Source organism: Chiloscyllium plagiosum, unplaced genomic scaffold (genome assembly GCF_037043375.1).
Source record: "Chiloscyllium plagiosum isolate Xiang-an unplaced genomic scaffold, Cpla_swu_hap1 HiC_scaffold_30, whole genome shotgun sequence".
NCBI lineage: Eukaryota > Metazoa > Chordata > Chondrichthyes > Orectolobiformes > Hemiscylliidae > Chiloscyllium > Chiloscyllium plagiosum.
The window spans coordinates 7,009,706-7,022,415 of record NW_028270168.1 but is presented as its reverse complement, the minus strand read 5'-3'; the positions used below and the strand labels follow the sequence as shown (position 1 = coordinate 7,022,415).

General features: G+C 42.4%; 1 protein-coding gene across 3 annotated transcripts in view; it reads left to right on the top strand.

Moving 5' to 3' along the window:
* The window catches only part of LOC122563484 (CTP synthase 1), a 63,690-nt gene that overhangs the window by 21,650 nt on the left and 29,330 nt on the right, over positions 1–12,710 (top strand). For all 3 annotated transcript variants that reach the window (XM_043717263.2, XM_043717261.2, XM_043717262.2), the window contains exons 8-11: positions 1,192–1,343; positions 6,006–6,138; positions 9,145–9,233; positions 10,341–10,435. In XM_043717263.2, coding sequence (XP_043573198.1) covers positions 1,192–1,343; positions 6,006–6,138; positions 9,145–9,233; positions 10,341–10,435 — 469 coding nt within the window. The remainder of the gene's footprint in view (positions 1–1,191; positions 1,344–6,005; positions 6,139–9,144; positions 9,234–10,340; positions 10,436–12,710) is intronic.

Sequence of the window (12,710 nt, the reverse complement as noted above, 5' to 3'; positions counted from 1 at the left end):
CTGTGAGAAGTGATATCGATCAGTGAGCCCTCCCTGATGTGTGGTATGATTGTGCATCGGGTTACTTCGACTTTGGTTGGAGGAGGTGCAAAGTGAGCACCCACCAGGAGAGTGTGCCCCAAGCTGCCTTTACATAGCACAAAAACAGGCCATTCGGCCCAAGCAGTTGCTGCATTCAACCCTCCTCTGTCTCCTGTCTAGTAAATCCACCAGCGTGACTCCATTTGCTTGCCCTCAGATGCTTGCGTAGCACACTCTTAAATGCATCCCAACTATTTTCTTCAACCACCCCCTGAGTTAACAAGTTTAACGTTCTCACCGCTCTTTGGTAACATAATTTCTTCTGATTTTCCTGCTTGGTTTCTTGATGATGATTTTTATGTTGCTGATCTCTGGTTCAGCTCTTCCCCACTACTGAAATCATTCTCTCTCAGTCCTCTCTATCGAAACGTTTTGCAGTTTTGAAAACTATTGGTCATTCCTCAAGCATTTTCCAAAGGGAAGGAGACCCAGCCTGTATCTCCTTTCTGATGTGTGCACCCACCCATTTCTGATATTGACCTTTGAATATTATCCCTCCTGGTTCGGTGTGTCCAGGAAGCAGTTGAAAGGAAGAGGAATCTAGTGCAAGACAGAACAACTTGTAGAAAAACCTATCTCTATATTCTGCCTCAAATGTTTTTAATTTTGCCAGTGTGATCAATCTGAAGGTAAATATGGGTTTTTAAAAGAAAGATTGCCTTCCACCGTCATTTAAAAAGATTGCTTTGAAATGTTTGTATGATAAGAGGTCAAGGGGCTCCCTATCTGCCAACGACTTTTCAACATTTTTCCCATGTGTTCTACAGTTTTGCATTTTCCAGTCATTTCCTAGAGGAGAAAGTGAGGTCTGCAGATGCTGGAGATCAGAGCTGGAAATGTGTTGCTGGAAAAGCGCAGCAGGTCAGGCAGCATCCAGGGAACAGGAGAATCGACCTTTTGGGCATAAGCCCTTCTTCAGGAATCATTCCTGAAGAAGGGCTTATGCCTGAAACGTCGATTCTCCTGTTCCCTGGATGCTGCCTGACCTGCTGCGCTTTTCCAGCAACACATTTCCAGCCCCAGTCATTTCCTAGTTTGGGATACATTTACATGGTTTTTCCTGTGGTGATGTTTCTCTTGAAATAGCTTACATGTTGTCCTTGATTGCAGGTCATCTGTGTGTATGATGTCTGTTCCCTCTACCGAGTCCCTTTATTACTTGAAGCAGAAGGTGTGGTGGGCTATTTTAAGGAGAGGCTGAACCTCCAATTTGAAGCCAATTCTAGAAGACTACTGAACAAGTGGAAAGAGATGGCAGATAGGTACAGTAACACTCGCTCGGTGTGTAACTCTCACGGGAAAGGACACTTTCATTTCAGCCGCCAATATTAGGATAATTCCATCATAGTGAAACAGGCATATCACTTATCAGCAAGTGCAGCACGGTGGCTCAGTAGTTAACACTGCTGCCTCTCAGTGCCAGGACCCAGAATCAATTCCACCCCCAAGCGACTGTCTGTGTGCACATTCCCCCTGTACCTGTGTGAGTTTTCTCCGGGTGCTCTGGTTTCCTTTAGGCATGTGCAGGTTAGGTGGATTGGCCATGCTAAATTGCCCATCGTGTCCAGGGATGTACAGGCTAGGTGGATTAGCCAAGGGTAATGTGGGGTTCCAGGAATAGGGGACGGGTTGTGGGCTTGGTGGGATACTCTTCAGAGGGTTGATGGACCGAATGGCCTGCTTCCATACGATAGGGATTCTGTGAAATGCAAGAATCCAAGGCTTGTTTCTTCAAATTTTTACCTTTTGATATGCTTGCAATACCTTGGTGTGCCTGAGGCAAATTAATATACCTATTTGTGATGAACTGGAGGGGCTCTTGTGCAGTAGTAGTGTCCTATCTCTGGGCCAGAAAGTCTGGGTTCAAGTTCCACCTGCACTGGAGTGTATCCTAACGTTCAAAGGGTTATTTGAATTTCGTTTTAGATGATGAATGAACTTCAAGAAAACATAAAATTTAACCCATATCTCACATGCAAAGGAAGCTCTGTGTAATTAGAACAACAGTACTGGTGTTTTTGAAGGTGTAATGTGAAGTCTGTTTTTGTCAGTTAGGGAGTGAAAGATTGTTTTTAAATCCTCATTTTTTGGTCTGGTGTCACTGTCAGTACCTTTTGATTTTTTTTTTGTGTTTTATCAGTCTGAGAGCTGATGCTGATGGAGAAATATATTGTAAATATTTACAGGCTGGGCCACTGAAACACGTCACACGTCAGGCAAGGTATATTTGCCTCAGAGTGAGACAGCATAGTTTTACCAGGACTCTGACCGCCCTGAGAGCTGCTTGCCCATTGATTCATACCCTGCTACAGATGGTGGGAGTTTGTGTTCAATAACAAATCTGGAATTAAGAGTCTAATGATAACCATGAAACTGCTGTCAATTGTTGGAAAAACCCAAGCGGTTCACTAATGCTGTTTATGGAAGGAAACTGCCATCCTTACCTGATCAAGCCTACATGTGACTCCACATTCACCAAATCAGCCGTGTTATAATGGAATAACAGATCAGGTGGGACGGCATCTTGCAGTCTGTTTTTCTTGTGCTCACTGCAAAAGGTAGTACGAGTACATCTTGCTGTGAACTGAACCATAATCTTGCATTTATGTTCACAGAAGTGAGGTATTTCTTAGGGTTAATAAGATAATAATCAGGCAACAAAATACTTGTTTAGTATGCCCCTACCTCCTGCTGTTCCACACATTGGCACCTTGCTGATATTTTAAGGGGTCCTTTTCTCTCCCTCATTACCCTTTGTCCTTAATATATTTATAAAATCCCTTTGGATTCTTCTTAACCCTATTTGCCAAAGATATCTCTTGACCCCTTTTTGCTCTCCTGATTTCCCTCTTAAGTTTATTCCTATTGCCTTTATACTTTTCTAGAGATTCACTCGATCTCTGTGGTCGATATCTGACAAATGTTTGCTATTTCGTCTTGACCAGAACCTCAATTTCTCTGATCTTCCATCATCTACCACCCATACCCTTCATCTTAACAGGAACATATTGTCCCTAGACTCTCGCTATGTCATTTTTGAAAGCTTCCCATTTTCCAGCCATCCCTTTAACTACAAACATTTGCCCCCAATCAACTTTTGAAAGTTCTTGCCTAATAACAAGTTGGTCCTCTTCCAATTTAGAACTTTAACTTTTAGATCCGGTCTAAGCTTTTCCATCATTATCTTAAAACCAATAGAATTATGGTCACTGGTCCCAAAGTGCTCCCCTACTGACACCTCAGTCACCTGCCCTGCCTATTTTCCAAGAGTTGGTCAAGTTTTACACCTTCTCTAGAAGGTACATCCACGTACTGAATCAGAAAGTTTTCTCGTGTGCACTAAATAAATTCCTCTCCATCCAAGTCTTTAACATACAACAGTCCCAGTCTATATTTGGACTGTTTCTATGTTGCGACCATAACCTCCCTGTTATTCTTTGAGATAACAGATCTCTTTACAAATTTGTTTCTCAATTTCCCGCTGACTACTGGGGGGCCTATAGTACAGTCCCAGTAAGATGATCATCCCTTTCTTATTTCTCAGTTCCACCCAAATAATTTCCTTGGATGTATTCCCAGGAATATTCTCCCTAAGTACAGCTGTAATGTTATCTATAATCATAAACACCACCCCTCCTCCTCTCTTGCCCTCCCCCCCCTTTTGATCCTTCCTATAGCATCTATACCATAGAACATTAAGCTGCCAGTCCTGTCTATTCCTGAGCCATGTCTCTAATTCCTATGATATCCTAGTCCTATGTTCCCAACCATGCTCTGAATTCTGCCTTACCTGTTAGGCCTCTTGCATTGAAATAGATAAAATACAGTTTAATTTACCTCATTCTCTGCTTTGTTCCTGACTGCCCTGACTGCTTGACTTGTTCCTTTTTACAACTGTACCAATCTCTGACTGATCTCTTTTCACTCTATCTCCCTGGGTCCCCTGGCCATTAATTTAAATTCTCCTGAGTGGCTCTAGCAAATCTCCCCACCAGTATATTAGTCCCCTTCCAATTCAGATGCAATCCGTCCTTCTTACACAGGTCACTTCTACCCCAGAAGAGATTCCAATAATCAAAAAATGTGAATCCTTCTCCCCTGCGTCAGAACCTCAGCTGCATGTTCATCTGCTCTACCTTTCTATTTCTACTCTCACTGGCTCGTGACACCAGGAGTAATCTAGATATTACCTCGCTTGAGGATCTCCTTTTTCGATTCCTATCTAACACGCTGTATTCTTTCCTCAGTCTCATCCTTCTCTCTTCCTATGTCATAAGTTGTAATGTGTACAATGATCTCCTGCTGGTCCCTCTCCCTTTGAGAACATTCTGCATCCTCTCCAAGACATCCTTGATCCAGGCACCAGGGAGGCAACACATCATTCTGATTTCTCGCTGTGGGCTGCAGAAATGCCTGTCTGTGCCTCTGATTAGAGAATCCCCTATCACCATTATTCACTTAGACCCTGATGCAGCCCTCGTTAATTTAGAGCCAGTCTCAGTACCAATAAGCTGGATGTGTGTCTGTATTCCCCTGAGAGTGCATCACCCCGTACGTTTTCCAAAAACAGCATACCTATTTGAGATAGTGATAGCCACATCAGACTCGTTCACGACTTGCCTCCCTGTCCTACCTTTCCTGGCAGCAGCCCATCTATCTGCCTGTATCTGTGGCTTTTCTCCCTTCCTATAATTGCCATCTATCACATCCCCTACCTCCTGTAAACTCCTCATTGCCTCTAACTGCCACTCCAACTGATCCATTCGATCTGATAGGATTCGCAGCTTCAATTGATCATGTGAATTATCGGAATAAAGAAAACTATGGAAGTTTGGATTTCTAGTTTTCCGAATCTTAGGTTGACTCTCCTGTGCATTAGTAGAGGGAGTGCTTCATTGTTGAAAGTGCCGTCTTTGAGAGGAGTAATTAGGCTGAGGTCCCTCTGAATGCCATGATGCTCTTTGAGAAACGGCAGAGGAGATCTCCAGATTCTGTGACTGGTGTTTATCCCTTGCTAAAATCAATGTTTTAATCATTGATCTCATTGTAATGGAACCTTGCAATGGGAAACTGTGTTTCCTGATGCTACAGTAGTAACTGCATTTTGAAAGTAATTAATTGGTTGTAAAATGCTTTGGGAAAGTCCTAACTCAGTACACCTCTCTCAAACTATGTGTGCAAATCCTTGCTTTGTTTGGCCTGACCATGAATGTTATTGCTTCAATACTTAACATCCTCTCTCAGGTGATGTGGTACAAGGTTTTATTTATTCACATTAAGGTGTAAAAATTACACATTTTGGGAATTGGTTTATCTCAGTTGGCTGGATTGTTGGTTTACAGAGCAGTGCAATGCCAGCAGCATGAGTTCAATTCCATCACTGGTTTGAGATTACCATGAAGGACTCTCTTTTAGATTAGATTACAGTGTGGAAACAGGCCCTTCAGCCCAACAAGTCCACACCGACCCGCCGAAGCGAAACCCACCCATACCCCTACATTTACCCCTTACCTAGCACTACGGGCAATTTAATGTGGCCAATTCACCTGACCCTGCACATCTTTGTGATGTGGGAGGAAACCGGAGCACCCGGAGGAAACCCACGCAGACACGGGGAGAACGTGCAAACTCCACACAGTCAGTCGCCTGAGGCGGGAATTGAACCCGGGTCCCTGGCACTGTGAGGCAGCAGTGCTAACCACTGTGCCACCGAGCCGCCCACTCTCCTTCCCAACCTTTTCCCTTGCCTGAGGGCTGGTGGCTCTCACGTTAAATCACCACCAGTCACTTCTCTCTAATGAGAGAGCAGCCCCTATGGTGTGGTAAGACTATGGCAACACAACAACTTGCACATTTTATTCAGCTTATTGATTTTTGTGACATGTTCTATTCTCTTCCTTTCCAATTGCAAAATCTAAAACCAGGTATGATCGCACACTCGAGACATGCTCCATTGCGTTGGTTGGTAAATATACCAAACTCTCCGATTCCTATGCCTCAGTCATAAAGGCTTTGGAACACGCAGCTCTGGCTATTAATCAGAAACTGGAAGTCAAGGTGAGTGGAGTAACTGCTGATTTACCATCTCTTAAATTACACGTTGTCAGTGTATGTCTTTCCCACACGCTAAACTGGGCTGAATGCATTTTTAAAATGTGTCCAGCAAACGTTTTTAAACCAAATCAAATTTTTTCGATGTCATATTACCAGATGATCAATTGTTGTTTTGCAAAAGTTTTCAGGTGAAATTTATAAATGATCGAACCTGTCTTCAAACAAAAATGAAATCTTATTTGATATGAACTGCCTCATAATTTATGACGTATGCTATAATAGTCACGATGGATATAAAGGTATCTAAAAATAGAATATTTTCTTGACATCATGGGTTACAGCATGGAAGAAAGCCATTCTATCTAATTCTGTGTTAGCTCCCTGAAGAAGCAATTCACCTTGTGTCACACCCTCTTCTGTCCCCATTGACCTGTCACCTATTTCTCTTTCAATTAATGATCTAATCCCCTCTTGAGAATTTCAGTCAAGCCTGCCTCCACCACACTCTGGCAGTGGATTAGTTGAATCTTTCATTTCATTTGCATTGGAGAAGCTTAGAGAGGTAATCTGCAGGCTGCAGGAACGATAATAACAATTAAACAGGTAAAGCCTTTTTTTTCCAGCACTTTAAACTTTTCCACCAGGAAAGTGGCTTTGGAAAGGATTCTGCTTTAGAAATAATAGTAATGTTAACAGCACTCACTCCTCACCATTAACAAGTCACACAGAGACATCCAGCCAAAACACATGCACAGTAAAAGTTCAGAAGGTGCGGCAGGAGTTTAATTTCTTTTCCAAAAGCCAAGCTCCATCTGGCTCAAAAGTAGCAAATTTCCTGTCAATGCAACTCTTAGGGTATGAGTCTTCCAGTCTGAGTATCTCCTTAAGATCATGCCAAGACTTAATTACTGCCAAGAAAATATTCTTGCACTGATTATTAACTTCCATAAGTCTGGAGTGAAATTCCTCCCACTTTTCAATATTGTTGAAGACTTGTCAAATGATTTTTTTTAACTCATTCTGTAGCATTCTTAGTTCAATCTTTCTTACACTTTGTATTGTTTTCTGTACCAGCTTTAACATTGCTGTCATGACTTTCACAAACACTTCCTGACTATGAGATGCCCACTAATGACTCTTCAATCTGTCTCGTAAAGGAGATCCACGGTTGCTTTCCCCTTTCGTGCAGTTTCTGTATGGCTTGTAGAGGACACTGTGGTGTTTGGCTGGCTTGAGACACTAACCTGTCATGGTAAAGCTCATTAGATGTCTCTGGGTAACAGCAAATTTAAAGCTATTCAGACAAAAATCCAATCTAGTGACAACATATAGATCCTCCCAAGATTCAAATATCGGCAGGGAAGTAGTGACATAGTGGTTATGTTACTGGGCCAATAACCCAGAACAACAGGCCAATGTCCTGGGGTCACTGAAACTTGAATTCAGCAAAAATCTGGAACACAGGAAAGCTAGCGTCATGACAAGAATGTAAGAACTGTCAATTATCATGAAAACCTATCTCGTTCACTAATGTCCTTTAAGAAAGGGAATTGTTGCTTACCTTAAAAAGACAGAAAACAGCAGGTCTGGCAGCATTTGTGGAGAGAAAGCAGACTGAACATTTCAGGTGCATTTCTGAAGAAGGGTCATTGGACCCTAAACTTGCAGCTTTCTCTCGACAGAAGATGCCAGACCTGCTGAGTTTTCTCAGCAATTTCTGGGAGATATTGAGAGCACGCTTTAATTGAAGCATTCTGACTGTTCCAGTTCAAAACCAAAAGAGAGAATTTCTGCAACGTTCATGTCAGTTTATATCCTCAGGTGACTGTCTTCTCATTCACGGGGTGTGGGTATTTCTGGCTGGGCCAGAATTTATTGCCCATCCCTAATTACCCAGAGGGCAGTTAAGAGTCAATCACATTGCTGTGGGTCTGGAGTAACGTGTAGGCCAGACCAGGTAAGGATGGCAGAAACAAATAAAAGCAGATGACGGAAGTCAGAAAGGAAAATAGCAATTGCTTGGAAAAGTCAGCAGGTCTGGCAGCTTCTGTGGTGAGAAACGAGACTGAACATTTCAGGTGCATTTCTGAAGAAGGGTCATGGGATCCTAAACCTGCAGCTTTCTCTCCACAGAAACTGCTGAGTTTTCCCAACCATTTCTATTTTCCTTTCTGATTTCCAGCGTCTGCTTTTGTTTGTTTCTGTCAGCCTTTCCTGGTCTGGCCAACATGTAACTCCATGTTTCTTTGTTTCTCTGATGCCCATTCTGTGCCCCATCCTCAGGCCTCTCCCAATCCCACCTGTGAAGAGCAGGTGAGAGAAAGAGTGTGTTTGGAAAACAACTCTGATGTACTTTCCTCTCGGAGCAGTCCTTGGCACCCGTCAATCTACATGTGAGTGCAGACAGAACCTTGGCAGACACCCCCCAGTCACAAAAATCTTCAAAAAGGGGACCTCTGTGTCTCACAGCTGTTTGGTAAGGGAGAGAATATTCAGCCAGGATTCCTGTTCTTGGTCATTATCCATTTCATTGCTTTGTTTAAGAAATGTTTAGCAAGATATGGAAGGCATCAGTACCATCACCTTATGGATTGCTGTTTGGCCAAGGCACCTCAAGGCTGCCTATGTCAATATAATTACTCTAACTGAATAACCATTGGTGTCTGCCAGGGGGTGTTGCTTGGGTGGCTGAAGGTAAATTATAATTCATTCACCTTTACATACACGTCAAGGGCTTGTTGGAGAATTGAAATGCCGAGGGCAAAAAAGCTCAGGGCTGCTGTTTGTAGGCTGAACAAAGGTGGTCACCCCATTCTATATTTGATCTCCCCATTGTAGGGGATAACCTACAAGCTGTGGATACGGTGTACAAAATTAAAATGAGTAAATTTTTAAGAGATAAGAATGTTGCTTTCTTAAAGACATGCCACAGATTTTTAATCCGTGAACTTGTTTCGGTGTATTGTGTAAGATTTAAAGTGAGTAAAAGCACATCATTTTTTTTCACAGTACATTGACTCCGCAGACTTGGAACCTTGTAGACAATTGGATGAGCCGGTCAAGTACCATGAAGCCTGGCAGAACCTGTGCAGTGCCAAGTAAGCTCTTTAAAGTGTTTTATCTATCATGATTTGTCCATAATAATAAGAATTTTATCCCAGTAAGATACTCTCCACGCAAATTTCTGGTGAGGTAAATAAATATGTTAGTCTTTGCAATCTGCACAAGTTGCTTTGTTGTTCCAACATTTTGCTTTGAATATTCTGACGGTAAATTAGCAGCATTTATAAAGTTAGAGCAATGAAGAATGCCTAAGGAATGTTGCTGCTCACACCAGGTGTCCTCTCAGTGGAAATGTGAAGTTATTAAACATGTTGTGAAACTTGAAAAGGTTCAGAAAAGATTTAAAGGATGTTGCCAGGATTGGAGGGTTTGCGCTACCGGGAGAGGCTGAATAGCCTGGGGCTGTTTCCCCTGGAGCATTGGAGGCTGAGGGGTGATCTTAGAGGTGTATAAAATCATGAGGGGTGAAGATGGGGTGAATAGACAAGGTATTTTCCCTGGGGTGGGAGACTCCAGAACTCGAGGCATTGGTTTAGGGTGAGAGGGAAAAATTTAAAAGGGACAATTTTGTCACACGGAGGGTGGTGTATGTATGGAATGAGCTGCCAAAGGAAGTGTTGAAGCTGATACAATTATGACATTTAAAAGACATCTGGATGGGTATATGAATAGGAAGGGTTTGGAGGGATATAGCAAGTGCTGGCAAACGGGAACTAGATTAGGTTAGGATATCTGGTTGGCATGCACAAGTTAGACTGAAGGGTCTGTTTCCATGCTGTACATCTTTATGACTCTGATTCAGGGTAAAATTAGTGTTTCGAGAAGAATCTTAGTTTTGGTCAAGATTTTGATGTTAAATCCCAGGAAGACATTGTTTTGAAAACTGAAATGGGTTAAAAGTAGGTGTCAGATAATGTAGGCTGATAGAAAATTACAAAACAGGAAAAGAAATGGTGGGAGAATTCTACTTTGTCACCTCTCCCTATTAAATGAAACATTTGATACCAACATTCAATTTAAAAATCATTGAGAGTTTTTAAAGAGCGAATCCATCAAGTAAAGTTAAAAACTGGGTTGCTGTAGTGGCGTGCACTGTTGTTCCTGGAGTGTTGTGACCTCTAAATGCCCATGGTTCCTCACAGCGGAGTCTTGGTTCCTGGTGGTTTCGGTTTTCGAGGTACAGAGGGCAAGATCCTCGCTATTGCTTGGGCCAGAAGACAAAAGAAACCATTTTTAGGTACGTTGGTTCTATCTGTGTTCACTGTTGGTGACTATGCCATTTCCTGCTGAAGCTTTGGAATTTCCTCCTTAAACCTCTCTGCTTCTGTCTGCTCCTTTGACACTCCTGAAAACCCAGATCCTTGAAGGCAATTTTTTATCCTGATGCTCCATTATTATCTTAGTGCCAGTTTGTTGCACAGCGCTCCCATAAAACTCCGGTGAAGCATGTGAAAGGTGTAATTCCTGTTCAGATCCGCAACATCAAATTGTTATTAAATTTTAAACTGAGGTTTGGAATTAAATTTATGATGTGGAACTTCGGAGAGCCACTCGAATATAATTTGTATCGAGTTAAATTCTTCATTCGTAAGTAGGTGATAAATTGTGATGCAGACTATCATTTTTGTATCAAATGGTTTTTTTGAAAGACTGGCCTGAAATTCATTGTATAAAGTGATTATGCTCATTGGTTTTTCTTCATCCCTGGGATGTGGGTGCCGCTAGCTGGCCCAACATTTATTGACCATTCACAGTTGCCCCCTTGAAAAGCTGCCTTCTTGAACTACTGCAGTCCATGTGCTGCAGGTAGACCCACATTCTTAGGGAGGGAATTTCAGGGTTTTGACCAGTGAAGGAACAGCGATGTGTTTCCAAGTTGGAATAATCAGTGGCTTGAAGAGGAACTTGCAGGTGCTGGTGTTCCCATGTATCTACTGCCCTTGTCTGTCTAGATAGAAGTTGTTGTGGGTTTGGAAGGTGCTGTCTAAGGATCTTCTGCAGTGAATTTCTTCAGTGAATCTCGTAGATGGTACACACTGCTGCTACTGAGCATTGGTGGTGGAGGGAGTGGCTGTTTGTGGCTGCAGTGCCAATCAAGTAAGCTACTCTGTTCTAATGGTGTCAAGCTTCTTGAGTGTTGTTGGAGCTGCACCCATCCAGGCAAGTATTGACTTGTGTCTTGTAGATGGGGAGTCAGGAAGTGAGTTACTTGCTGCAGTATTCCTAGCTTCTAACCTGCTGATATAGCCAGTGTATTTATGTGGCGAGTCCAGTCAGTTTCTGGTCAATGGCAATACCAAAGGTGTTGACATTGGGGCATTCGGTGATGGTAGCACCATTGAATATCAACGCATGATTTTTTAAATTATCTCTTGTCATTGCCTGACCCTTGAATGTGGTTCTCTAGAACATTAACTGAGTTTCTGGATTAGAAATGTAGCAATAGTACCACTAGGCCATTGCCTTTCTGTCTTTGATCTGCAAACAGTCATTATATTATCTGATTTATCCAGTATTTTAACAACTCCATTCCACCTGAACAGCAGCAGAATAGTGTAGGTGGTTTTGCAATCTGGCACTCCCATGAATTATAATGTTAGAAAATTGTGGGGTGGATTTCCAACTTCCTAATTTGCTCACTTAGTGTCGGATCATTCCACTTAAATAGTTCACATTCTTGGAAGACGAAAGTTGAGTTAAAATTAATTTTTTTTTACTAGTTTTGGTGGGATGTTATGGCTTTGTTGACTTTGTTGCTTAAGAAATTAGCTTTGAAAGTTAAGTCGGTCTTCTCTTTAAATTCAGATCATTTTAAAACATTCTACAATAGGATCTTGGATATTATTAGATCTTGAAATCTTTTTAATTATCGCACAATTATACCATTTGATGTTAAAAGCCTTGAATCATTTCCCTAAAAAGTAGCGATGTATTAGTGACACAAAAAGAGCAGCATTAACATTATTTATACTGGGTGAGTAAAATGTTCCAGGCAGCTATTGTCTCATTTTGTGGAGGTGCCTGTGTTGTACTAGGGTGGAGTAGTTCAGAAGTCACACAACACATAGTTATAGTCCAATAGATTTATTTGAAATCGCAAGCTTTTGGTGCGCTGCTCCTTCATCAGGTGACTTGGAGCAGTCTGTCTCGCTACACAGAGAAGTGCCTGATGGTGAGCTTTACCTGAGGGTGACCACGCCTTAGGTGAGGGTGAGGGGAGAGGCTGAGAAGGAGAGTCCTTCATGGTAACACCAGCTGGTGCAGGAATTGAACTTGTGCTAATTGCATCACTGTGCATCATAAACCAGCTGTCCAGCAACTGAGCTAACTGACCCCCCCCCCCCCCTTAAACCAAATATTAAACATTATCAACCTCCCTGAGCAGCTGAATGGGGGAGGAGGGGCCTTGAGTCTGACATCTCTCTCACTGCTACATCTCACTGTATCCCCAGTCAATGCCTCACACTATTGTAAGACAATTTCAACCAACGCTGTCCCCACAACAATCACCG